Genomic DNA, 27905 nt, shown 5'->3' with positions numbered 1-27905 from the left:
CAATAACATTACTGATGCAACCACCTCCAGTGACGCCAACACAAGTAATCCCAGTTCCATCAACAACAATGTTAGCAGCAACAACAACACCACCAACAGGTACAGCACTGACAATACACATCCATGGAGATATATTGGGTGTTCTGGGAACTCGTTCAAGTAGTGTATCTCCAACCACAGGTCTTCCTTCAGAGTTCTGGAAAGGAGATACATAACATCACTGGCTAATCACGTCTGGCAGCTAAGAGACGATAGGATACCATACTCAGTCTCATGAAAAATCTTTAGGTCACAATCAAACAAAAATACTTTGTTGCATTATGTTCCACTTGAGTTACATAGACACACGTACTTACTCCCGTGCCTATAAATGTATAGTGAACTGATGATTGATGCAACAGAATCTTGTTCTATTGAAAACCTGTGACACGATTATTTACAAAAAGCATGATTTAAAATATAGAAATGGAAGTTAAATCTTTCTCCATATTAGTCTATGGTTGGTAGTGTTTTTCCTATAAAGGAATCGAATTCAACACTTTAAGCCAATTAAACACTTATTAATTCCCTGTCACTGCTCACAGCTGAAAATTATATTCCTTCTCACAGTACCTGCTTCCAATGTAGCCTCAGAAATCAAGAATTTGCCAGCACGGCTAATGAAAATGATATGTCAGTGCCAAGACTTGAACTCCTGTTCTTTTGACTGCTGATCTTGTACCTATTTAACTGCTGTTATTTTGATTGCATATCGTAAATCACACTGAGTCAATATATCATTTTAACTGCTTAAATGCTATTAAGTTAGCCAGTCAGCAATTGGTCTTAGCTATTTGGTCTTAGCCATTTGGTTTAGCAATTTGGTCTTAGCCAGTCAGCATTTGATCTTAGCATACTGATCTAGCTATTGAATTGAATAAGTAATTAATTTATTGATCTTTATTTGATCAAAGACAAAAATCAGCTCCAGCTGGATTTGAAATCTGAACACTTGAGTATCCAGCTTGATGTTTGGCCTATATATCTTGGCCTATATATTTTGCCTTAACAGTAGTTACTTAAATAGTGTTTGTGCATTGAAAAAGAAAATCTTTCAGCAAAAAAAATAAATAAATAAATAAATAAAATAGAATAAAATGCAAGCAAATGAGAAGAAACAATTAAACACTTTATATAAGCATGTATTGGTAAATTCTTTAAATAGAATGTGATATATACAAATATAGTTTTCATCTCAGCAATAACGCTGTCAGAGAGAAATTTCAACATAGAATATGATACTTGAAGAGATACTATATGGAAGATGAAGAATATAGCATTATTGATTAAGAGCAAAAAATATACTTTTAGGATGTTTAGCTCTTAAAGAAGAATTTATATTTTGAGGATTTGGTGACTGGTGGGGGAGGATTTAGTTTTCGTATCAAGATGACTAAGCTTATGAAATATTTTCTTCTGCATGAAGACTCCAACCTTTTCTGAAATAGAACCTTCAACTCTTAACTCTCTTTTACATTCTATCTGATGTGGATGGTTTTTATCTTTCTGCTCTTGCTCAGAAATTTTGAGCTTCATCCAATTTGTGTTCCATTTAAAATAGCAATTTATTCTTTGTACTTCAATTCTCTTCTACAAGACAAAATATTGGAATAACATGTGACTAAATTCCTTCACAACTTATAAGAAACTAGGAGAGCATTTATGATAAAAATAGCAGCCAAATTCCTTCAAATCACAACCTTAAAAGCAAACAAGAAAGGATACATACGATAAAGTTGTTCTAAATGAACTCTGTAAATTAATTGGGATGGTCATGGTGAGAATGTGTCTATAATAGGTTTGCTCCATCATGCCTGTCCAAAGTTTAAACAACAATGAGAACAATTTAGTTCTCAATGGCTGAGATCACCTAGCTGTGAAGTGCTGTAATTCATCACTACCTATAAATAGGTACAGTGATGTGGTAAAATTCTCTGGCAACACTGTGAAATTAACAAGTATTTCATTAGTTTGTAGTCTGTGTTTAATTTGTTTTATGAGAGAAGCTATGTCTATGAGAAGATTAGCCTCTTGTTTGTGAAATATTAGAGGTATTTTTGCATGACAAATCTCCCTCAAACAACACACTGCTGTCTTTAAAAAAGGATGAGGTCACATTAGGTGATCGTATTTCTAGATACATTTCTAATAGGGGCCAAAACCAGACATGGCTCCTCCTGATGATGTCTTTAGCCACTGGATCCTACAAAGGAGCTGTCGAGATAGAGAACTACGAAACGTGGTGGAATTCCTCCCCCCACCAAAAATGGAACAGCTGGAATTCCTTTGATTATAGCTCTATTAATTCAAACTCAACCTGGGATAAACAGAAACTACAACTACTACTACTACTACTACTACTACTATTACTACTACTACTACTACTACTACTACTACTACTACTAGAGATTTTTCAGTTGCATAGTTTCCATATAGATATTTGTAATTTATATTTTTATGATTAGGTAAAAAGAATATTATCAGATAAATATATATATGGTATTGCTTATTGACAGAAGTTGTTGATGGTTGCTGTTTAGCCAAGGCTCAGCTCTGATCAAGCAATCCTTTACTCAAACCCATTCCATCCACTTCCACTGTTGTCATCCAGTTGGATCAATTTGTCACTCCTTTCTCAACTGGATTTCATGACTAGGCAAGTGCTCTCTCAGCTTTTGTATGTAACATCTGCTCTCATACCAAGTTTTTTCTTCAGCTTATTCGTTTGCAGTTGGTCGTTGTTATTGTACACTAACATTATATATCAAGTGCAGTATGTGTTCAACATCTTTCCCACTTTTATACACTCTCTGCATTAAATGCCCATATTTTGCTATCATGCAGTATTGCATCGTATATATACATGTTATGCAATCTTCCATTCACTTTGAAATAATAGCCTCCCTCACAACATTTTCTGTCCATCTTTATTTTGGCTACGTTTCTTTCACAGCATTTAACTCCATGGCAAATTATGTCACTTTGTTAACAGAAGCTGTTATGTATTTCGAAGGAACCTCTAACGAATGTGCAAGAACTCATTTTATGTGTGCACAGAATGCTAATTACTCTGTCTCCATCTACTACTTGGATAGGATTTTGTTTTTTTTCATCTTACATGTGATGCTACTGCATAGTAGAGACTTTCTGCTGATGCCTTCTCTGTATATAGCCACTTTTTAACATGGTGACTTTTAGATCTGTTACTATCAGATGACCTCTTTCCAAATAGTCACTTTTTCAGTGGCAGCAGGGTCTTTTATTTTTTTCTTAGATTACTTAACATTTCTTCATTGTAGACTACAATTTTTGGGAATTTTGTTCTTGGATTCTTCAATGAATTTAGCTTTGCAAAGTAGGTCATTGGTATACAGTATTTCTCACAAACAACCAGCTTTAAACTCCTCTATTATGGGGTAGAGAATTAGAATAGATAGAAGAAGACAGAGAACCAAGCCCCAATAGGCCCTTACCCACACACCAAATTCTTCATTGCACCCATTGCACAGTCTTACTTTGTTGACTGTATCTCTGCATGCATGACTCTTACAAGTCATTCCTCAACAGAGGAACAAATCTCATAAAAATGGGATTTTATTTCATCCTGGCACAAATTTCAATTGCATTTTGGCTAAACTAATACTCTTCTTAATCAGATGTGCTATAACTTTTCCTGTTATTTTCATAATTTAGTCCATCAATTGAATGTCATTGGAGTTGTTTCTTTTTAGAGTACCTTCTCTATCTTTGTTGCACTTAATGACTGGATTGCAATGCCAATCATTGGATATTGCACTTCCATGTACTATTTATTTGCCTATTTATCCAACTTTGCCAAAAATTTTCAGCAACTCAGCAACAATCCTTCATGCTTCAGCTGTTTTCCCAGCCTTCATATCCTTTATTGCACTGATTTTTCTTTCCAATATATTTTCCTTATTTCTTGTAATAGCAAATTCATTCCTCTTTCTTTTTAGTGTCAGTGAGCATGAGTGCAATCATTCCATATACACACTTAACCATTGAAATCTTCATTCATAGTGATGCACTGTTTTGCAATTTGGAACACCTCACATCTCTGACCATTTGAGTGCAGAATGTGTTGGCAGACTTCTTACTTTCAACTTCCCTCTGTGCTAAGTGTACTTGGTATCTAGCTTCTCTTCTTCTTATCTGATATTATACACTGCTCCTTGTTTTCTTCAATTTTAGTAAATTTCTAGTAAATTAATAATATCAAGTCTATATATAATGATTGTGCACATACAAATGAATACACACACACACACACACATACACATGGACACACACATACATGGACACAAACACAGACACACACATGGACACACACAGACACAACACACAGAGGCACAGACACACACACACGGACACGGACACTACATTTTAATAGTTTTATTTTGGCAAATTTCTTCTGAAACAAATTTGTGGAGCTTAAAGAGATTTTGCTATTTTATTAAAACAAGACCATTTAAACTTGCCAGAAGACATGTTTTACTTATTCCTAATCAGTATAGAAAGAAATTTAGCTTTGCTCACGATTTACTTGAATGTGTGCTTGTGTGTATTATAGTGCCTGTGCCAAAGTCAGAAATCAGTTACACATTCTCTGAATTGGTATCTTTTATCATTTACTTGTTTCAGTCATCAAACTGTGGTCATGCTGGGGCAGCACTGCCTTGAAGAATTTTTAGTTGAATGAACCAACCCTGGCATTATTTCGTTTTTAACCCTGGTACTTATTCCAGCAGTCTCTTTTGCTGAGCTGCAAAGTTACTGGGACATAAACACACTGACATTCATTGCCAAGCCATTGTGAGGGACAAACACAGCCATAAAGACACACACGCACATGCACACGCGCGCGCGCACACACGCGCGCGCACACACACACACAGACACACAATGCGCGCACACACACAATAGGCTATAGAAATAATGTTGTGACAAAATGTTGAAAAATTATATAGATCAAGAACTGAGTATGAATTTGACTGCTATATGCATGCACCTTACTCTATGATTACAAGTCAGTATAAAAGAAAGGGATATAAAATGCAACTGATACTGACCAGTTATGAATGTTGCAATGAAAAAGATTTTTGCGGACAGAAGAATCATGTAGTTTATTTTATCCTTGTAGATATAAAAACAATAAAATTTGCATGACAAAATATGTTGTTTAAATTTGTCATTTTTAACATTCACTTCTTAGTCTGCGAGTAAAAACACACATGTAAAATTAGTGCTAAATTGAATAAACTTATTTTGAACTTGAATGTACATGTGCGAATTTGAATGTTTGAAATGATGCTTCCTTGCCTTCTGACTCATTTGAATGCTCTCGATGGGCATTTCAATTTGAATGGTGTAAATGTTAAATTCTTTGAATGAAGTGCAAAGTTGCATGATAAGAAAATGAATTTGAATGACTAGCTTCATGGCGCTAAATTTTTTTGCGACTTTGAATTACCTGATTATGAAATTGAATTACAAACGTACGAAAATGATTGCAAAAACCTATATTATAGATATAGTTGTTTGGTGAGGACTGCACATAGAGTGGCAATGATTTTGAGGTTTAGAGCATGCTTTGGAAGCAAACTAAGTCCCTGACATGTCAATGAGGTTTTCAGTTTTAGTTTGTTTTGACATTGTTTTGTGATGATACTTGGTACATTGTTTTGGGTGATTTATAGATTATTGGAGAGAGACAGGGAACCAGTCAGAACTGGCAAAATCCATAATGAATCACTTATACACCATATTTTCTTTTCACTAGTTGAATGTGTTACTTGTGAATTCTCTAAGCATGTTGTCTGTCTTATTTTCTTTATTATGTTTTCTATGTGTTAATGTTGTAGAGGTGTTTTATCTCATTTTCAATAAATTTTGAAATAATGATAACAACCATAACATCTGTGCCCCATCACCCATTCACAACCCACCACTGCCACTGCCATCACCGCTACCACTACTTGAAAATATATGAAAAATATGAATTAATTTTCTTCTTTCTTAAAGCATTGATTTTGCTTGAGCAGTCACAAGGCTAGTTATTTTGTAAGGAAGTCACATAATTACTGAAATTGACTTTGGTATATTAGTGGTGGGATGTTTATCAAGCCTTGAGAAGATGAAAGGTAAAGTTGAATGATTAACAGGATTTGAACTTAACTTAAAATATATAGTAATGAAACAACTGAAATACTACTGTATGCCATTTGGTCTATGGTTCTATCATTTCTTCCTGTTTCCAAAGATATTTGGTTGAATATATGGATTCTGAAGAAACACATAACAATATTTTCCAATAGTTTTCTCCAATTATTAGCTTTTATAAATCAAAAGGGTATAATTTTAGATACTTCTTCAATAATAAAACATCTAATATTTATAGTTTGATTTCTCCATAGATAACAAAGTAATCATAATAGTTCTATAAAAAGAAACAAAAACAATGAAGTCGCCCTACCTCTCACTAATACCACAAAAAAAGAGAAAAAAAGAAAAACAAGCTACAAATAAAAAATTATTTCTTCTTACACTATTCAAATATTCTTGAATAGCAATTGTTCAGGATTATAAAATGAAGAATTCCATTTATAGGTTAAAAATAAATATTAAAAAAAAGAATGTAAACTATAAAAATTCAATAAAAACAAACATGCTAAATATTCTAAATAACAAAACCATCTTTTGAAAAGAAATTCAATTATGTGCTTTTGGTACAATGATATATTTCTCTATTTCTCCTTTCTTTCTCTACTTTTGAACCAACAAAATTGGGGTATTCAATGTTATTTTAATCAGTAGTGATGATGATGGTGGTGGTGGAAAACAATAATAATAATAATAACAACAATAATAATAATAATAATAATAATAATAATAATAATAATAAGAAGAAGAAGAAGAAGAAGAAGAAGAAGAAAATAATGATGATGATGGTGATGATGACAATATTTTTTTTGTTGATTCTGAATGACTGATTCACAATAGTTTGGATTATGGATGTTAAAAACAGAATAGGATTAAAAAAACATTTTTTGGAAAAAATTTTTCAATCTATTCTATGAAGCAAGCAAAAGATTTTTATTTGAAATATTTTGAATCCATATTTCATTGATGTTTAAAAATTCTAAACTTCAATGAAAATTAAATATTAGAATGTTAGAAGAGGTGGGTGGGGTAGAGAGAAGTATATCTTACCAAACAATTTGTTTGAAGGATTCGGTGAAACCTTCCATAAAGTTGGATTTAAACTCTTCGAAATATTGTTGCCGTTGAAGTTGTTTGTCTTTTTTAGCTTCAACATCTGCCTTGGTAGTCAGAACTGTTAAAGAATATAGAATGAGATGGAAAGAATATAAGAAAGAAAAAGAGAGAGAAAGAGAGAGAGAGAGAGAGAGAGAGAGAGAGAGAGAGAGAGAGAGAGAGAGAGAGAGAGAGAGAGAGAGAGAGAGAGAGAGAGAGAGAGAGAGAGAGAGGGAGAGAGAGAGAGGGAGAGAGAGAGAGGAAGTGAGGGAGGGGCAGAGAAAAAGTAGAAAGAAAAAGAGCAAAAATGGAGTAGAAGGGCAAAAAGAGAGGAGGAAAGAATAGAATAGATGACGACAGAAGAAGAAGAAGAAGAAGAAAAAGAAGAAGAAGGAGAAGGAGAAGGAGAAGAAGAAGGGAGAAGAATTAATGGGAAGGGAGAAGTGTAGGAGAAAAAGATGATGATAAAAGAAGGTAAAATAAGAAAGCTAATATTAAAGAAAAGAAAAATGGAAGGTGACAAAATGAATAAGAAGAAAAGAAAAGCAGAAGAAAGAAGAAAGCAATAATAGAGGCCAGGAATAGGAAAATATGAGAGAAATAACAGTAATGACGAAGAGATATGAAGAGATGAGAGAAAAGAAGTAAAGTAAAAAAAAAAAAATTGTGAGAAGAAAAGATTCTACAAAAAAAAAGATGAAATAGAAAATTGAAAATAATCCTCAATAAAATAAGATGAAAAAAAAAAAAGCTTTCAGTCAGAAAAGTATTCTGAGGTTAAAAAAAAAAGATGAAATCAAAAAAAAAAAAAAACTTGATAATGATGAGATCAACATTTTAATACTCCAAGAAAGGTACAAAGGGAAGAGTTTTGAGAAAGGAGGGGAGGTTTAGTCAATTAAATTGACCCAAGTAATCAACTGGTACTTTATTTTATCAACTTTGGAAAGATGAAAGCCAGTGTTGATCTCAGTTAACATTTGAACTCAGAATATAAAGAGCTGGAACAAATACAAGGAGGCATTTTATCCAAAGTTTCAATGATTCAGTGAAATTGCATTTTTCTTTGTATTGCCACAAGGACAATAGATGAACAGATGTTGCATAGACTGGTTACAAAACACAGTAGGAATATGTGCATACTCTCTCTTTACTCTTTTACTTGTTTCAGTCATTTGACTGCGGCCATGCTGGAGCACCGCCTTTAGTCGAGCAACTCGACCCCGGGACTTATTCTTTTTGTAAGCCCAGTACTTAGTCTATCGGTCTCTTTTTGCCGAACCGCTAAGTGACGGGGACGTAAACACACCAGCATCGGTTGTCAAGCAATGCTAGGGGGAACAAACACAGACACACAAACACACACACATACATATATATATATACATATATACGACAGGCTTCTTTCAGTTTCCGTCTACTAAATCCACTCACAAGGCATTGGTTGGCCCGAAGCTATAGTAGAAGACACTTGCCCAAGGTGCCACGCAGTGGGACTGAACCCGGAACCATGTAATTGGTTAGCAAGCTACTTACCACACAGCCACTCCTGCACCTATACTGAACCCGGAACCATGTGGTTGGTTAGCAAGCTACTTACCACACAGCCACTCCTGCGCATGTGTAGGTTTACATTAAATGTGGGTGACAGAAAGAAAGAATGGTTGAGAATAGATAGAATGGAATACACAAGATATAGAAAGAGTCCTTAGAGATAAGGAGTATCACACAAAGCCAATAATTTCCAGTATTATCCAAACTACCATGGGTAAATACCCTTTGCCAGCAGTTTCCCCTTGATTTACAGATGCCTTCTATCAGTTGGACCTTTTTTTGAGTCATGCTTGCCAATTTTACCCATCTTTCAACAAATTCACTTCTCTCTAAGTGGGGCTTGAAAAGCATGTTAATGAGGACAAGCTTGTAACTGAGAAAGAAATGTGTCCAAAAAGATAGCCATGTACTTATATTGATTTTTATAAATACAAATATATGTGTGTGTGAGTATATATAGCTTAAATTCTGTATTATTTTGAAGGATTTTTTGCATTTTGCATTAATGCAGGTATGGAAGTAATTGATTTATTATTAAATATAATAATATAAATTAATTACATATTTTTAAGTTACAAAACAATTTATCATGAAATTAGAATTTTCTTGTTAAATAAAATTTCATCAAACTATTTCTCTGTCTTTTGTGGCTTTATACATACATACATACACACACACACACACACACACACACATACATTTTTTATATATAGGCGTAGGAGTGGCTGTGTGGTAGGTAGCTTGCTTACTAACCACATGGTTCTGGGTTCAGTCCCACTGTGTGGCACCTTGGGCAAATGTCTTCTACTATAGCCTCGGGCTGACCAAAACCCTTTGAGTGGATTTGGTAGATGGAAACTGAAAGAAGCCCATCGTATATATGTATATATATATATATATATATATATATATACATATATATATATATATATATATATATATATATATATATATAATATATATATATATATATATATATATATATGTGTGTGTGTGTGTGTGTGTGTGAGTGTGTGTATGTTTGTGTGTCTGTGTTTGTCCCCCCAACATTGCTTGACAACCAATGCTGATGTGCTTACATCCCCATAACTTAGCGGTTCGGCAAAAGAAACTGATAGAATAAGTACTAGGCTTACAAAGAATAAGTCCTGGGGTCAATTTGCTTGACTAAAGGTGGTGCTCCAGCATGGTCACAGTCAAATGACGGAAACAAGTAAAGGAGTAAAAGAGTAAAAGAGCATATATCGAATGCCTCTCTGCCTTTATTCCCTCTATTCCTTTCTTTCCTTCTCTTCACTTTAGCCCTTCTTTTCCAAATCATAACATCTCTTTCCCTTTCCTCTTTCTCTCTCTTCCTCTTACCTTATACATATTCTTATTGCTTCTCTAAATCCCCTGCCCATGCCTGTACCATTCCTTCAGTGTTCTGCTTGGTCATGACCAGAAATGACTCTGATGAATGTAGCATTAATTACCTAGGTTGTCCAATTTTTCTCAACAAACTGATGGGCCAATTGAGTAAAGCTACCAATAACAAGCTTATAATGACTACTGGAAACAGCGGTAAGTCAAATTTATTACAATAAAGGAAAATAATGACTATTATTTATGCCTTGCCTTATATATATATATATAAATAATTTTTGTGTGTGGAAGGTACTCAGGTACAATAAACATTACAAATATAGAGAAAATAGACTCCATCCAATGCCAGTGGGGTAAACTATAGGTAGTATATAGCTTTCGTTATGTAGGTGACCAAATCAGTAGTGGAGTGGATGCTCCAAGAGCATAACTGCAAGAATAAGAATAGGTTGGGAAAAGTTCAGAAAGCTCCTATCTCTGTTGGTAATAAAGAGCCACTTTCTCAGGATGAAAGGAAGACAGTATAATGCTTATGTGAACAGCTATGCTACATGGCAGGGAAATGGGCTATGAGCACTGAGGACAGGCATAAGCTGGAAAGAAATGAAGCTAGTACGCTTTGCTGGATGTTCAATGTCAGTGTGCATATATGACAGAGAAAAGTTGGGCATTAGATGTTGTATGCAAAAAAGATGGATGCACTGGTATGGTCATGTGATGCATATGGCTGAGAATAGCTGTGTAAGGAAGCACCAGTCTCTAACTGTGGAGGGAACCTGTGGAAGAGGTAGATCCAGGAAGACATGGGATGAGGTGTTGAAGCATGATCTTTGAATGTTGGGCCTCTCAAAGGTGATGACAAATGACTGAGATATGTTTTGGAGATATGCTGCACTTGAGAAGACTCGTCAGGTCAAATGAAATTGTAGTTGTGGCATGCCAGTGACATGTAATTGGCACCTGTGAAATTGCAATCACGGTCATTGCCAGTGCCATGAAAATGGCACCTATGAAATATTGGAGTTGGGCCATTGCTGGTGCCTTGTTAATAGCACCCATGAATCAAAGTCATAGTTGTAGTTGTTGCTGGTGCCATGTAAATGGCACCCATGCATCATAGTTGTGCTCATTGCTTGTGTCATGTAAATGGCACCTGTGAATTGTAGTCATGGTTGTTGGTTTCATATAAATGGTGCCTGTGTCGGTGGTATGTAAAAGCACTCATTACACTCCTGGAGTGGTTAGCATTAGGAACACCCTCCAACTGTAGAAACCATGCCTATCAGACTGGGACCTGATGCAGCTCCCCAGCCCATCAGCTCCAGTCTAACCCATACCAGCATGGAGAGTGGACGTTAAATGATGATGATGATATATGCACCCAGTGTAAGCTTTGAGCACAAAAAAGGTGCAGCAACAACAAAGGAAGGTTATTAGAAAAACTAACTTTTGTATGTGGAAGGTGCACAAACATAATATATGCTAAACATGTGCAAAAAATAGACTCCATCAGCTGGCGGGGGTGGGGGGAAGGGGGCAAGCTAGAAGTAGTAGATAGCTTCCAGTATCTAGGCAACTATGTTAGTAGTGGAGGTGGTTGTTCAGAGAGTGTGGCTGTGAGAATAAGATTAGGCTGGGCAAAGTTCAGAGAGGTCCTGCCCCTGCTGGCAACAAAGGGCCTCTCAGAGTGAAAGACAGATTGTTTGGTGGCTGCATGCAAACAGCTATACTGCATGGCAGTGAAACATGGGCTATAACAGCTGAGGACATGTGTAGGCTTGAAAGAAATGAAGTCAGTATGCTTCACTGGATGTGCAATGTCAGTATGCATGTTTGACAGCGTGTAAGAAAAGTTAGGCATAAGAGGAATCAGATGTGGTGTGTAAAAGAGATGACTGTGCTGGTAGGGTCATGTTCAAACCGTTCCTTCTTAAAAAAGAATTTGATACAATGGACAATGCAAAGAAACTGAAAACTGTGGATTGATGGGCATGAACGGAACACTTTAGACTATGAATCAGACCTCAATTAAGGTTATCCAACAACAACAAGCATAAAAAAGTGCATAAGTGAGGCAAACTGTATTTATTTGTGTGTGTGTGTGTGTGCGTGTGTGTGTGTGTGTGTGCATGTGTGTGTTTATGAGTTAATATGCATATATGTGTATGTATGTGTGCATGTGTAAATGTATGTATGTGTGCATATGTGCATGTGTGTATGTATAGTGTATGAATGTGTGTGTGTGTGCACATGTGTGTACATATGTGTATGTGTGTGTACATGTGTATATGTATATATGCATGTATATGTGTGTTTGTATGTGTGTGGGGGTGTGGGGGGTGTGAAGTTAAATTGCAATATGTTGAATTTTTACTCTCTTGTGTGAAATAACTACCTGTTCTTCAGAGACTCATCTAATTAAGTAAATGCTTTATTTAATGATTTATTTTGTAAACAAAAGATAATCCAAGGATTAGCAACAACAATAAACTTCTGATTCAAATGAAATTTTGTTTGCTAATAATTTCCATTCAAAGTCAACTTGCTATCCATTAAAATATAAAAGAAGTATTTTAAGAAGATTTAGTAATATTATTCCTTTTAATTTTGTTTTTGCTTATCTTTTATTTATTTTTGTAAATTGCTTAATTTTAATATTTATTTTTGAAGATATTGAGAACATTTTTGTTTTTAAATACAACCCAATGAAATATTTATTACTCCTACTCAGATTAACTGTTGCTCATAACAATTAGGTCAGCTCTGATTCAACAGACCTATGATCAAACACATTCCATTATGATCAAACACATTCTCTTATCAGTTTTTTAAATGCTGTATTTCTAGAACTGCAAATCAAAAATATATTTTCTATTTTTAAGTATATGAAGCAGAACTGGTCACTATTTCTTGGAAATCAAAGGATCACAATGGTACTCTCTTGGTCATGTTGTTTTGCTCTAATTAAGCCCTCTTCAAACAGACCTATGATGAAAGACATTCCAGCTGTAATCATGCTTTCTCTTTCTCTTTTTTTATAGACACACCATATCAGTCATGAGCAACTTTTCCAAAAAGTGGACCACATGAAACATGGCTCATCATCAGGTGGGTACCAACACTTGATATGCTCTAAGTAATTTTTCACTGGTGTGCCATTCAGAAAATCCTCTGACCCATTGACCACAGTTTGTCCATGGCTGATTTAGAACTACAATATCTATATTTCTTTCTTTTTTTTTAAACTGTAGATTGTAATTTGAAGGGAACTGTCTTTGGTGGAAGTTTCTGTATCCATTGGTAGATTGTTGTGTTGCTGATGACATATGGACTCGTACCTCAAAGCTTTTCATACTAATCTGCCTGAGACCAGCCATGGCTCTATGATACAAACTTCTTGTTTTAAAATGGTCTATAAATATTTTGTCAAAATTTTATGTTCAAGACACCAACTTAATAATGACAATGTTATTTTACTAAACTCTTCTTTATTTTCAAAATTAAGGACTGTGTATTTCAACAGAAATATTGTAAAGAAAGGCTTAAAAAGTCAGGAATAAAGATCCCTTTCAGTCATAAATAACCATAGGATTGCACCTTGAAAGTCATCCTCTGAGGCACAAGTCTGGCAAGGTTGTTTATGGAAAACCAGCAGTCACCCATGCATGCCAGCCTCCCCTCTCCTCACTATCGATGTTACCCAAGAGAAAAGCAAACACTGATACAGCTTGGCACCAATGATATTGCAATTCATTTCTATTGCTGAGTGAACTGGAGCACCATGAAATAAAGTGTCTTGCTCAATAACACAACACACAGTCTGGTATGGGAATTGAACTCACTACCTCATGATTTTGACCCCGATGCTCTAACCACTGAGCCAGGTACCAGAAAATCTTGTACATATTCCTGATACTAAGCCAACTGAAGTAATTCAAAATGAAGTGTTGTACTCAGATACACAAACACATACGGACACATTGAGCATTTATACTTTTACTGGTCTCAGTAATTTGCAGCTATGCTGGGACACTTTCTATAGTTTATCCAATACATATTTTATCAACTGGTATTACTTTTATAAGCATAGAAGGCAAAATGGAGTTGGGTAGGATTTGAAGTCAGTATGTAAATGGATGGAACTATACAGCAGAATTATAAAGTTTGCCCCACTCCAGCCTGCTACTTTCATTAGGTTTGAAAGGCAACGAGGGCACCTTTATATGATTGTTTTAACCTGCTTGAAATAATTACAAAATCTGTTTCAAATAATACCATGACCATCCTTTAAAATGCAGGGATACATTAAATAATGTTGTCCTAGATACATTATTTACATTTGACGGATATTTGTCCTCATCTTCAGGTGTCTTGGGGAAATTTCGAACCTGGGTTCTCATTCCTAAGGTATTTTTTGATGTTATTATTATTACTGTTATGATTGTTATTATTATTGTTATCGTTCAGGTCACTGCTTGGAATCGAACTTGGTCTCTTGGGGTTAGCAGCCCATGCTCTTAACCACTACGCCATATGCCCATGGGCAATTATGGAGTGAATTTTAGGGCTTATAAATCTAATATTTTTCTGTCCTTCCTTATGGGAACTGGTTTTAAGGAACCCAGTTTCGAAATTTCCCCAAGACATCTGAAGAAGGCTTGAAGGTATATCAACCGAAACGTTGTGTTAACAACAAACAAGATGAGGACAAATATCCATTGAATGTAAATAATGTAAATAATGCAAATAATGTACATAATTCCTCATCTCTTAAATATAGAACAGTATTGTCCTAGATACATTAGCAATGAAAAAATGCTTATAGTAGGAATACTTTTGACCAAGAGTGAGATCTAAATAACAATATTGAATCTGGAATCATAACTGATATCTTATATCCTATTACCCATCATTTTACCTTTTTATTATTCTGATTCTACATTAACAACAAGACATCCTTCAATCAACATCCTACCATCTTTAATGAATGTCTATATGTCTACATGAACCAATAGCTGAAACCTGTAAGTATTAACTAGACAATATAGCAGCCAGTTCTCCCTTGATATATATTTCTTTTTGTTAATTAATACATGTTAAAAAAGCAAACACTAATAACTACGGCTATTACATACCAGCATTTCTAATTCTCACCCAGCTCTCACACATGTATATTGTTCTTTGTTAACATATGTTGATAAATAAATAAGCAGTATTACATTCCTGTCTCCAAACACCTGTTTTCTTCTTTCTTCATAACACAGTCTCACCTTGAAATTAATTACCTCAAAGCAACTGACAATCTTAATTACTCTGCATTCTACCTTGAACATTTGCATGCATGTGCATATATGTAACAGATTATATCTGCTTATGTGTATATTTGTGTGAGTTCAGAAGGGTACCCATATGTGTGTATGTATGTATGTATGTATGTATGTATGTATGTATGTATGTATGTATGTATGTATGTATGTATGTATGTACGTATGTACGTATGTATGTATGTATGGGTGTGCGTATGTGTGTATATGTCTACTTGTGTGTGTGCAATTATGTATATACAGAACGTACAGAGTACCAGAGGTATTTGAGGACGTATTTGGTTATTCTATATAAAAAATTCTAATCTAATAAAAATCAAATGTATTTTCATAAAAATATGTGCAGATGTTCTTGCTAGGCTTTCTTATAAGATTATTCTGTGAATCCACCTTCAGCATTGATGAGTGCTTCAGCATAAGACTAGAGTCATTGATAAGCCTGCACTAAATGGTACTTATTCATTTAGCACATCACCAGGACAATGGTGGCCTTCAATAATGCTATGTTATTGTGAGGACTTTCAGCTCCAGAAGTCCATGAGGTTTAAATCAAGAAGCTGCAGACAGAAATATAACGTGAACTCTATATAGAGGTGTGATATACATTTGCATGTGCATATATATATATTTATGTATACATACATATATATATATATCATCATCATCATCATCATCATCACCATCATCATTTAGCATTCATTTGCCATGCTGGCATGGGTTAGACAGTTTGGCTGGAACTGGTAAGCTGGAGAGCTGCACCAGGCTCTAGTCTGTCTTAGTTTCTATGGCTGGATGCCCTTTTGCAATGCCAACCACTCCACAGAGTGTACCAAGTGCCTTTTACATGTCTCCAGCACTGGCCATAATTACGATTTCACTTAACTTGATGTATCTTCTCAAACACAACAAATTGCCAAAAGTCTTGGTCACTTGTCATTGTCCCTGTGAGACTCAACATCTGAAGATTATATTTCACCACCTTATCCCATATCTTCCTGGATCTACCTCTTACACAGGTTCCCTCCATGTTTAGAGATTATCATTTCTTTATATATATATATATATATATATATATATATATATATAATAAAATATTAGGGAATAAATCCAAACTTACAGGGAAAAATCAGATTTAAGATTGAATCCAATTTTATAGTAAAATATTATATTATATTAAATTAGAGATAAAACCACTATTAGGCAAATCATACAATGAAAAACTTAAGCCAATACATAAGATTAATTAATTTATATTATTTAAATATATATCAAAATTATTAAAAAAGATAATTAATATAACACTACGATCGTTTCATGGCTGTTCAATTCTTAAAATTTTCGAGTTACAGTCATTCTTTAGGTGGTTTAAATATCTAAATGATAATCAATATTTTTAAGATATAAATAATATATATAATATAATAATTTTACTTATAATAAACTCTATTATCAAATATGATTATATCCAAATCGACTATAATGTAAATATTAATTTTAATTTATAAAGTAGGAAACCCATAATCTAATATCAATATTAGTCTATATCTAATTACATAAATATTTAAAATGACTAATATATATAAATTATCAATGAAAATATATATATAAATATTATAATCAAGATCTAAAATAATCTCTATAAATAATTGTATATAATAAAAACCTAATAAATTTAATTTTTCATATTTAAAGATGAAATAGTTAATTTCAAAATACAAAAAAACTAACTTAAACGAACTTATGTATTGGCTTAAGTTTTTCATTGTATGATTTGCCTAATAGTGGTTTTATCTCTAATTTAATATAATATAATATATATATATATATATATATATATATATATCCATATACATAAAACATGCGTAGGCTTGAAAGAAATGAAGCTAGTATGCTTCACTGAATGTGCAATGTCAGTGTGCATGTATGACTGAGTGTAAGCAACTTGAGAGAAAAGTTTGGCATAAAAGGCATCAGATGTGGTGTGCAAGAGAGATGTATAAAGAAGTGCCAATCTCTAACTGTAGAAGGAACCACCACAAGATTGAAGAAAGTGAGATGAAGATAAGCTTGAAGTGAGAATATCTCAGAAGAACCAAGTTGATTATGGAGAGGTGACTGAATGTAAGATCAAGATCTGAGTAATGAATACATGGATTGTTTCCTTAATGCGATATGGCACAGGTGTTGTTAGGTGATTAAAGAACGAGCTTGAGTAAATGGATAGAAAAACCCGGAAAGTGATGACAATGAATGAGGAACTGCATCCTAAAAGTGATGTCAATAGACTGTATATGCCAAGAAACAAGGGAAGAAAAAGCCCCATAGGATGCAAGATTTGTGTTGTCAATGAGGAAATTGTCTGTGAAGGTACCCAAAAGCATTTAAGAAATAAGATAGAGAACAATGATTAAACAACTGGAAAATGAAAACAATGCATGGGCAATACATCAGAGAAATCAAAGGAAAAGACAAGACCAACACTTGGAGGTGGCTAAAGAAAAGTGATCTGAATGGATGCAGTGAGACATTGATATGCAGCACCGGGGAACAAGCAATGAGAACTAATTACACCAAGTTCCAAATAAATAAGAACAATGAATCACCCCTTTGTAGGATGCGTGGTAGAAAAACCAAAATAATCTCTCATATTGTGTGTAAGTGTAGCAAGCTGGCCCAAAAAGAATACAAAGGGAGGCATGTCAATGTAGCTAAGTTTGGTCACTAGAGACTGTGTGAAATGTACGGTCTTGAAAGAACACAAAAATGGTACAAATATAAATTAGACAGCATCAATGAGGATAATGAATATAAAATTTTATCGGATTTTACAATCCACTTATTGATGCTTGGAGATCAGACAGTGTTGTGGATAAAAGGAAGAAGGAAGCCAAGCTTGTAGCTATTGTCATTCCTGGGGATGCAAGCATACAAAACAAAGAACTGCAAAAAATGGAAAATACAAATTACAAAAAGACGAAATTGCAAGTATGCGGGCAATGAAGAGAGAACTGTCATCCCAGTAGTTGTGGGGTACTGGAAGCACTAAGTTTGGGAAGTATGTTGAAGAAATTGGAATTGGCATGAGAATTGACCATGTTAAAAAAAAACTGCTCTATTGGGGACAGCAAGGATTTTGAGATTGGCATTTGGGTAGTAAGTATTGTTGAAAGAGTCCTTGTGAGACCTTTGACAACAGGTTGCTGTCTGCTTACACAGAATTAATTGGAGCAAGTAATTGGAAACTTCTGACAAGTAAAATCATGTCATCATCATCATCATCATTGTTTAATGTCTGCTTTCCATGCTAGCATGGGTTGGACGATTTGACTGAGGATAGGCAAACCAGATGGCTGCACCAGGTTCCAATCTGATCTGGCTGAATTTCTGCAGCTGGATGCCCTTCCTAATGCCAACCACTTCGAGAGTGTAATGAGTGCTTTTACGGGCCACCAGCACGATGGCCAGTCAGGCGGTACTGGCAACGGTCATGTTCAAATGGTGTTTTTTATGTGCCACCTGCACAGGAGCCAGTTCAGCGGCACTGGCAACGACGTTGTTCAAATGTTTTTTCATGTGTCACCGGCACAAGTGCCAGTAAGGCAATGCTGGTTATGATCACACTCGAATGGTGCTTTTTACGTGCCACCAGCACAGAAGTCAGCTAACTGCTCTGGCATTGATCATGCTTGGATGGTGCTCTTAGCACTCCGTTAGCACAGATGCCAGTCATTGAATTTGAAATAATAATGATAATAATAACAACAATAATAATAATAATAATAATAATAATAATAATAATAATAATAATAATAATAATAATAATACATAATAATAATACATATAATAATAATAATAATAATAATAATAATAATAGCACAGATGCCAGTCATTGAATTTGAAATAATAATGATAATAATAACAATAATAATAATAATAATAATAATAATAATAATAATAATAATAATAATAATACATTATTTACATTTGACGGATATTTGTCCTCATCTTCAGGTGTCTTGGGGAAATTTCGAACCTGGGTTCTCATTCCTAAGGTATTTTTTGATGTTATTATTATTACTATTATGATTGTTATTATTATTATTATTAGTGTTAAGGAGAACACCGGAGACGTAAGGAGAACACTGGGGACGTTGGAGAACACCGGGGACGTTTAAGATGTAAGAAGGAAAATTCAGAGCTCCGAAATCTATCCACAAACATCGAAAACAGGGACACCCTATGGAGCCAAAGTTTTACTAACAAAGAATTGGACTGTATCCGAGTAAGTAATACTAATTGAAATTTATTACTATTTTCGAAACGAAATGATGTATTTTGACTCGATATCATCTCCGCCTCTAACGCAACACATGTAAACATGCGTGGAACATCACGATCATCTCCGACCCCAAACACCATGTACAAAGGAACTACGAAGAAATTAAATGCCACCGATACTATTTAACCCAAGAATAACAATCGAGCGGTACGTACATTAAACTTACAACAAAAAATGTACGAAAAACTACACGTGCGAAATAATGTGACAACAGAAATAAACGGACCGGTACCCTACGAAAATGACGACCGTCAAAATAATGGGCCGTACGTTGTACCTCATGTCCCGCAAATAAAACCCAAAAGACGTAAATGGACACGTGAGGAATACATTTCTATCTTACACGCATACTTCACAGCAGTACTCTACCCCAAAAATGAAAATACAACAACACATACATATAAAATATGGAAGGAAAATAATAGAGATATAGACTTGGATACAGCAATGAACCCTAATAAATTAGCTAACGTACAAAGATACATTCTCAACACAAAAAAAAATATCAGAAATAGAAATAGAACACCTAAAAGAAAACATACACCAGGAAAATGTAGATAGAAGCCACACAACAATGCCCAATAATATAAACACTGAAACTGTAAAACACGAAGACAAACGCAACATTCCCAACAAACACGATCTAAACAACGAAGGGGAGCCTAATGATTATGATAATATAAAAAATAAAATAATCAAAGAACTGAAAACCACAGAGCTCAAAATGGACCACCGACCATACCTCCCAAGAATCAAAATAAACAAAATAACAACACCTATTATAAACAGCATAAACCTAGCCGTCACTGAACTGATAGCCACTGAATCAAAAAAAAGTGATATCACTGAGCTAAATAACCTAATATACGCAGCAGCCACTGCAGCCACAAAAGAAGCTGGATACTCACCCAAACCCGCCCAAACAGGAGTACCACCACCCAAACAAACCCTGTGGATAAATAACATCCAAAGCAAAATAAAAAAAATTAGAAAAGACCTGTCGATTCTTAATGAAATCAGCAAACAATCAACGCTACTGAGCAACAAAAAGAGAACAAAAATACTCCGCAAATATAACATCACAGAGAAAGATTTGCCTGAAATAAAAGAAAAGCTGAAGTAAGATATCCTTGCCAAAGCACAAAGGATCTGCCGGTACAAGAAACGCCAACGCTTCTTTGAAGAAAACAAAAAGTTCAACTCCAACCCCAAAAAGTTCTACCAAGAACTGGGAAAAAATAAAATAGAAGTCACTGCAGCACCAACGGCAGAAGAATTGGAAGAATTCTGGGGAGAAATATGGTCGGCGAACGAACCACCAAAAAAAGGAGTATCAGAATAACAAACTCGGCATCTGAACAACTTTGGACCCCCATAACAACTGAAGAGGTCACCCAGGCACTGCAAAGACTAAGCAACTGGAAGGCACCTGGGCATGACAAGATCCCCAACTTCTGGTTGAAATATCTAACAGGAATGCACAAAAAGCTGGCTGAAAACTTTAACAACGTACTAGCAGAGCCAGAGACAATGCCTGAATGGCTCACGGAGGGGAAAACCATCTTAATTCCCAAATCAAATGAAACAGAAAAACCAGAAAACTACAGACCAATAACCTGCCTCCCTACTATGTTCAAGGCATTTACTGCAGTGATATCACAAAGGCTGAACAAGCACCTGGACGAAAACAAACTGTTCCCAGAAGAGCAGAAAGGATGCCGCAAAGGCTCATATGGCTGTAAAGATCAACTAATGATTAATAAAGCCATAACTGAAGACAGCCACAGAAAGAAGAAAGGCCTCAGTATGGCCTGGATTGACTACAAAAAGGCGTTTGATAGCATCCCCCACACATGGATCCTCGAAACACTAGCCATTAACAAAGTAGCACCAACAATCATAAAATTCATAGAGCACTCTATGAATAAATGGCAAACAGTCCTACACCTCCAAACAAAAGAGGGACTCATGAAAACCAAAGACATCCCCATTAGAAGAGGAATATTCCAGGGAGACACGCTCTCTCCACTCCTTTTCTGCTTGGCACTGTCACCTCTATCTGATATGCTAAATAGAACTGGATGCGGATATAAATGTTACGGCAAAACGATCAGCCACCTTTTATATATGGATGACCTAAAACTATACGCTGCAAATGACAAACAGCTGGAAACACTATTAAAGACAGTTCATGGATTTACAAAGAAATAGATATGAAATTTGGATTAGAAAAATGCGCCAAAGTAACCATGAAAAGAGGAAAACTAGTTAAGAGTAACAACATCACACTAGATAAAACCAATGAAATAAAAGAATTAGACCAAAGCCAAACTTACAAATACTTAGGAATCCATGAACTAGATAAGACACAACACACACAAATGAAAGAGAAAATAAAAAAAAGAATATTATAGACGTGTTAGATCAATACTAAACACAGAGCTCAATGCTAAAAACAAGATAATAGGTATCAACACTTTAGCTGTTCCAGTTATAAGTTACAGCTTCAATATCCTTAACTGGACACGAAATGAACTGACCAAAATAGATAGGAAAACAAGAAAAATAATGACAGGATCTAGGATGCATCACCCAAAATCTGACATAGAAAGACTATATATACAACGTATAGAAGGTGGTAGAGGCCTTATACAGCTGGAAAACTACTATAAAATAACCACCATAGGACTGCAAAAATATCTACTTCAGAAGGAAGGAAAACTGATCCAGATAGCGGCAAAACACGAGCAAAACAAAAAACTGTTCTCAGTATTTAAGGAAGCTGACAAATACAAACAAGGAATCATACCACCTAATGAACACGAAGAAGAAGAAGAAGAAGATGAAGAAACAACAAAAGCTATAAAACAAATGAAATCCAAACTAAAAATAGAACAGCAACGAACCATGATAAAACGATGGCAAGAAAAGCCCCTTGATGGAAAATACTGCACTAAACTAAACGCAAAAGAAATAGACAAAGAAAAATCCCAGCAATGGTTGAGAAGCTCAGGACTCAAAGCAGAAACAGAGGGATTTTTAATTGCAGCACAAGACCAAAGCCTCCCCACCAGAAATTACCGAAAACATGTAATGAAAAGAAATATTACAAGTAACTGCAGAATATGTGGAGATGGACAAGAAACAATAAATCATATTATCTCTAGCTGCCCAGTCTTGGCTAAGAAGGAATATATTCACAGACATGACAGAGTTGGAACCTACATACATTGGAAGCTATGCCAACATTATGGAATAACAACAGAAAAAAGATGGTATAGGCACACACCAGAAAAGGTCACAGAAAACGAGAAAGCAACCATACTCTGGTATATGCCGATACACACAGATAGAGAAATTAAGGCCAACAGACCAGATATAGTTGTCAGAGATCATAAAGAAAAAAAATGCTTTCTAATTGATGTATCAATACCGGCTGATGACAACGTGTCTCTAAAAGAAATGGAGAAACTCTCAAAATACAAAGACCTGGAAATAGAGGTAACTAGAATGTGGAATCTGAAAACAGAAACAATTCCTATCATAGTAGGTGCATTAGGCATGATAAAAAAATATTCAGACAAATACATAACAAAAACACCAGGACTTACAAACACATATAACATACAGAAAATTGCACTACTAGGCACTGCACACATCCTACGCAGAACACTTTCCATACAATAACCATCAGAGCATCACAACAAATCACAGCACATACCCAAGGCACACAGAGCTGTGCTCGGTAGTGAAGTGAAAGCACGCTATAAAAATAAAACTACTGAATAATAATAATAATAATCTGATACAAAGTGGGCATGAAGTCAATATTCAAGTAGCAGTGTATTAGATTATTATTATTATTATCATTACCTTTGCACAGCTTCTAACATTGGAGATGTACTATGGTGTCAGCTGTTCATTACCAGTGAACAAAGATAACACCCCTTATTTTTCGAGCACCTTCCAGACTATACAAGTGGTTCCAAGTAGCGCTGTTTTCTGCAAATGCTCCACTCTTATTGCAGCCCCTATTTGTTCCATGTACTTCTCAAGATTTTTACTCACTGTTCCCAGGGTTCCGACATTTATTGGTACTACTACCACCTTTTTCATCGACCATAACTGCTTAACCTCCCAAGCTAACTTGTCATATCTATCAACTTTTCTTTCTTCCATATTGCATACCTTGTTGTCAACTGGGCATGCTATATCTATGATCCAGCATTGTTTGCTTTCTTTCTCAGTTAACACTATGTCTGGTTTCCTATTCTCTATCTCATGGTCACATGAATCATAAAATCCCACAGGATCTTTGCCTTATCCTTTTCTATGATGCCTTTGGATTTATGCTCATACCAATTTTTTACTCTGTCAAGTTCATAATTGTTGCATAGTGGCCAATGGACAAGCCTTGCTATATTGTCATGGCATCTCTTATATTTTTTCTGGGCTAGTAATATGCCATACGGTTTCACCGTTTTGTCCACAAATTCTGCCCTTATCATTTTCTGATGTGTTGTCTATTCTGTATTTTATGTAATATGTTCTTAGTGCTTACTCTTGGGCAGCACAGATTAGAGCCCTCGTTCCAGGTTTAAATTACTTTTAGTCATCCACAGTCATCTTTTTTCTCTGTCTGTCTTATCTTCAACATCCCTATGAAATTGTTCATGCATTCTTTTCTTTACCCACCTATTTTCAGTTTCATTCATTTTCAATTGCTTGTACAGTGCTTTATCTTTTCAATCTTTCATCCTACACAAGCCTGACCTTACTTCTAATAATTGCGATCTGTGGCATTTTTTACATACCTTGCTATGTTATTTTCTTCTGCTCTAATGCTGTGTTCGCATCCAATAAGTTCTCTTCCCCCTCTTTTTCTTGATACATACAGTCTGTCTGTGTGACTTTTTGGGAGGAGTATCCCATATCTAGTTAGCAACTTCCTTGTATTTCTGTCTAAGCTGTTTAGTTCAACATTCGATGTAATACTAAATAGGTTCATACACTCCATAATCCAAGAATGTGTTATCATATCGTATGCCTTACTATAATCAATTCACAACATGGGTAATCTACTGTCCATGCGATTACCCCTACTCCATATCTAAGGAGTGAAACCGCCCAGGATTTGATAGCTTCGATCTTATTCCGTCTGTTTAATTTCAACTTAAGTATCAGTCTCTTGTCTAAACAAGTACTCCACCATAAATTTTTCTGTCATTTCTTTCTCCATCAATTTATCCATTTTCCAGTATCCCCAAGTACTTATAGCCCATCTCTTCTATCTACTTCATAACCTCCCCTGACAGTATTGTTAGCCTGTCCATACATTTGATTTTTCCTCTCTTCAAGACTAACATACCACACTTTCTCAGTCCGAACACCATTCTGATATCAGCACTAAAAAGCATACACCATATCAACGAGGGAACTGACTTGGGATTCATCTTTACCATAAAGTTTGAGGTCATAGTTGACGTTTTTCAGTGGCTTTTGAATACATTACCAACTTTTGCTTTCCTCAGAATCAATGCTAGCGGTATCAAGTACAGTACAAAGACCAGTGGGGACAGGAAGTCCCCTTGGAAGATGCCCCTCCTGATTTCTATTGTCCCTAAACTTCTTCCGTATGCTGTCAGGTCCATCCTCCACTTCGCCATACTTTTTCCAAGCAATCGCTCAACATTTGATGTAATACTAAATAGGTTCATACACTCCATAATCCAAGAATGTGTTATCATATCATATGCCTTACGATAGTCAATCCACGACATGGGTAATTTACTTTTCCTCCTCTTGCAGTCTCTAAGTACAGTTTTGTCAATCAGGAGTTGATCCTTGGTACCTCTGCATTTACACTTGCAACCCTTCTGCTTATGTGGCAGGACTCCATTTTCTTCTAGATTTTCATACATTGACTCTGTGAGTATTCCAGTCAATAACTTCCAACATAAGTAACCAACAAGATATGAGCCAGTAATTGTCTACTGTATTGCCTTTTTTGATGATTTTCAGGTACAACACTGTCCTACTCAATGTCAACCACACTGGTGTTTCTTGGTCGGCATTTAACAAGGTGTTGAGTTGCACAGCTACTCATGCATGACATTCACCAAATCTTTTGATCCAGTAGCCTTGAACTCCATCTGGTCCCGGGCTTCCAGTTGCTCATTTTTTTTTGCTGATTTCCTTCACTTTTCTAACTAAAATGACTAGTTCTGCCTGTTTTGGACAGATTACTGTTTATTTCAGTTCTTGAAACCATTCAGCATCCTTCTTATGCTCCTTGTCTTTGCTTCAGATGCCACTCCAAAACCTTTGACTGTCATTGTTATCTGGTATCAACTTTTCATCTGTACACTTTCTATTTATTTCTTTATAGAATCTCTTCTGGTCTACTCTGAATAATATATTCTGCTGGTAACTCTTCATTCTTTGGTCGCATCTTACCATCTTTGCTTTCTTTGCAAATAGGTGCTGTTTGATTTCCTCCATTACCACTTTCAGTATTATACTCCCTTTTCAGTACCCTGTATTTCTGTTCGCTTTTAAGCTCCCCTTTCTTTTTTTGGTCTAACACAGAAATGTCCTTCGAGAACATATGTAACCCCACCTGTATTCTTCTTTTCCACCATGGATCTTTTTTTTGTCACTCCATTAAGTTTCTTTTTCTTGACATTATGATTATTATTATTATTGTTGTTGTTGTTCTTGTTATTGTTAATATTGTTATTGTTATCATCATCATCATCATCATCATCATCATTATTATTATTATTGTTATTACTAAAAAAGTGGCGAACTGACAGAAGCATTAGTATGCTGGGCAAAATGTTTGGTGGCATTCTTTTTTTTATGCTGTGAGGTTGACTTTGCCTTTCATCCTTTCAGGGTCAATAAAATAAGTACCAGTAAAGCACTGGGGTTGATGTAATTGACTTATCCTCTCCCATGAATTTGCTGGCGTAGTGCCAAAATTTGAAATCATTATTATTGTTATTATGAATTATTTTTCTTCCTTCAATTTTGTTTCCATTTCTTGCGGAGTGTCTTCCCAACACCTAGAGCAAAGAAACTCACTGTATACATCGATAAGCCATTAAAATAAACACACCAGATTGTTTACTTACCAAATCAAATAAAGTTATTGAGTTTAAAGCGATTATTTGTATGGAATGTAATCATTCTCACAGTGACAATGCTCTTCTCAATTCATGCAATGTGCCAGTTAAAACAATCTTTTGTAATTCTTGCATGAATGATAAGCTGTGGATCATTCTCAAATAATTTTCAGTTTATTTTTTTATCATCCCAAGTCCTCCTACAATCACTGGTTTTTCTAATTGCTTTGAGATACTACATTTTTTCTTTATAGTTTCTGAACTTATCAAATTCTTTTGCTGAGATATTATGATCACATGGAATGCTCATGTCAATCAGTAAACAGACTTTACTGTTTTCGTCTTTCACAACAATATCCAGTTTATTAGCTTTGATGGTCCAGTCTGTATGTACAGGAAAGTCCTAGAGAATCATTACCTTTTCTTCCTCAGTTACAACCTCGGTTATAGTGCTTATACCGTTTGTCAGCTATTTTAATTTTATAATGCCAACAGTTTAGATATTGGCCAGCTCTGTTGTATCTTGATTTATACTCTACAGGCACTAAAACTTTGCCTCCAGAGATTAAGTGGTCCACTGTTTCAAAGTGAACATTGCAGAACCAGCACTTTGAATCTACTCCATTTTACATCACATTGGTTTAGTAGTTCCAGATCAATAAGCTTCGATCTTGAGCAGTTAAGATGAAGCCATCACTCTTTGCCTTTAGCCCTGAACTTCATTGCCACTAATGGAAGAGCTTTTGATCAGCATCAGTTTGTTTGCTATGGATCACATATTTGCCATGCAGAGGTTTCTGCTCTCACCTATCAGCCAATTGTTCAAGTGCGTTTTTCTTTGCTATTAATTTTACTTACTTTGCAACAACAGTTGCCGCACTG

At 35.2% G+C, this 27905-nt stretch overlaps 1 protein-coding gene across 2 annotated transcripts in view; it reads right to left on the bottom strand.

Annotated features, from left to right (window-relative positions):
* LOC118767118 (shootin-1-like) overlaps window positions 1–27905 on the bottom strand; it is a 288093-nt gene that overhangs the window by 23504 nt on the left and 236684 nt on the right. For both annotated transcript variants that reach the window (XM_036511177.1, XM_036511179.1), the window contains one exon: window positions 7270–7393. In XM_036511177.1, coding sequence (XP_036367070.1) covers window positions 7270–7393 — 124 coding nt within the window. The remainder of the gene's footprint in view (window positions 1–7269; window positions 7394–27905) is intronic.

This window comes from Octopus sinensis, linkage group LG19 (genome assembly GCF_006345805.1).
Source record: "Octopus sinensis linkage group LG19, ASM634580v1, whole genome shotgun sequence".
In the NCBI taxonomy this organism is placed as follows: Eukaryota; Metazoa; Mollusca; class Cephalopoda; order Octopoda; family Octopodidae; genus Octopus; species Octopus sinensis.
Note: the sequence above shows the minus strand (reverse complement) of the source record. Positions and strands in the feature narration are given on the sequence as shown.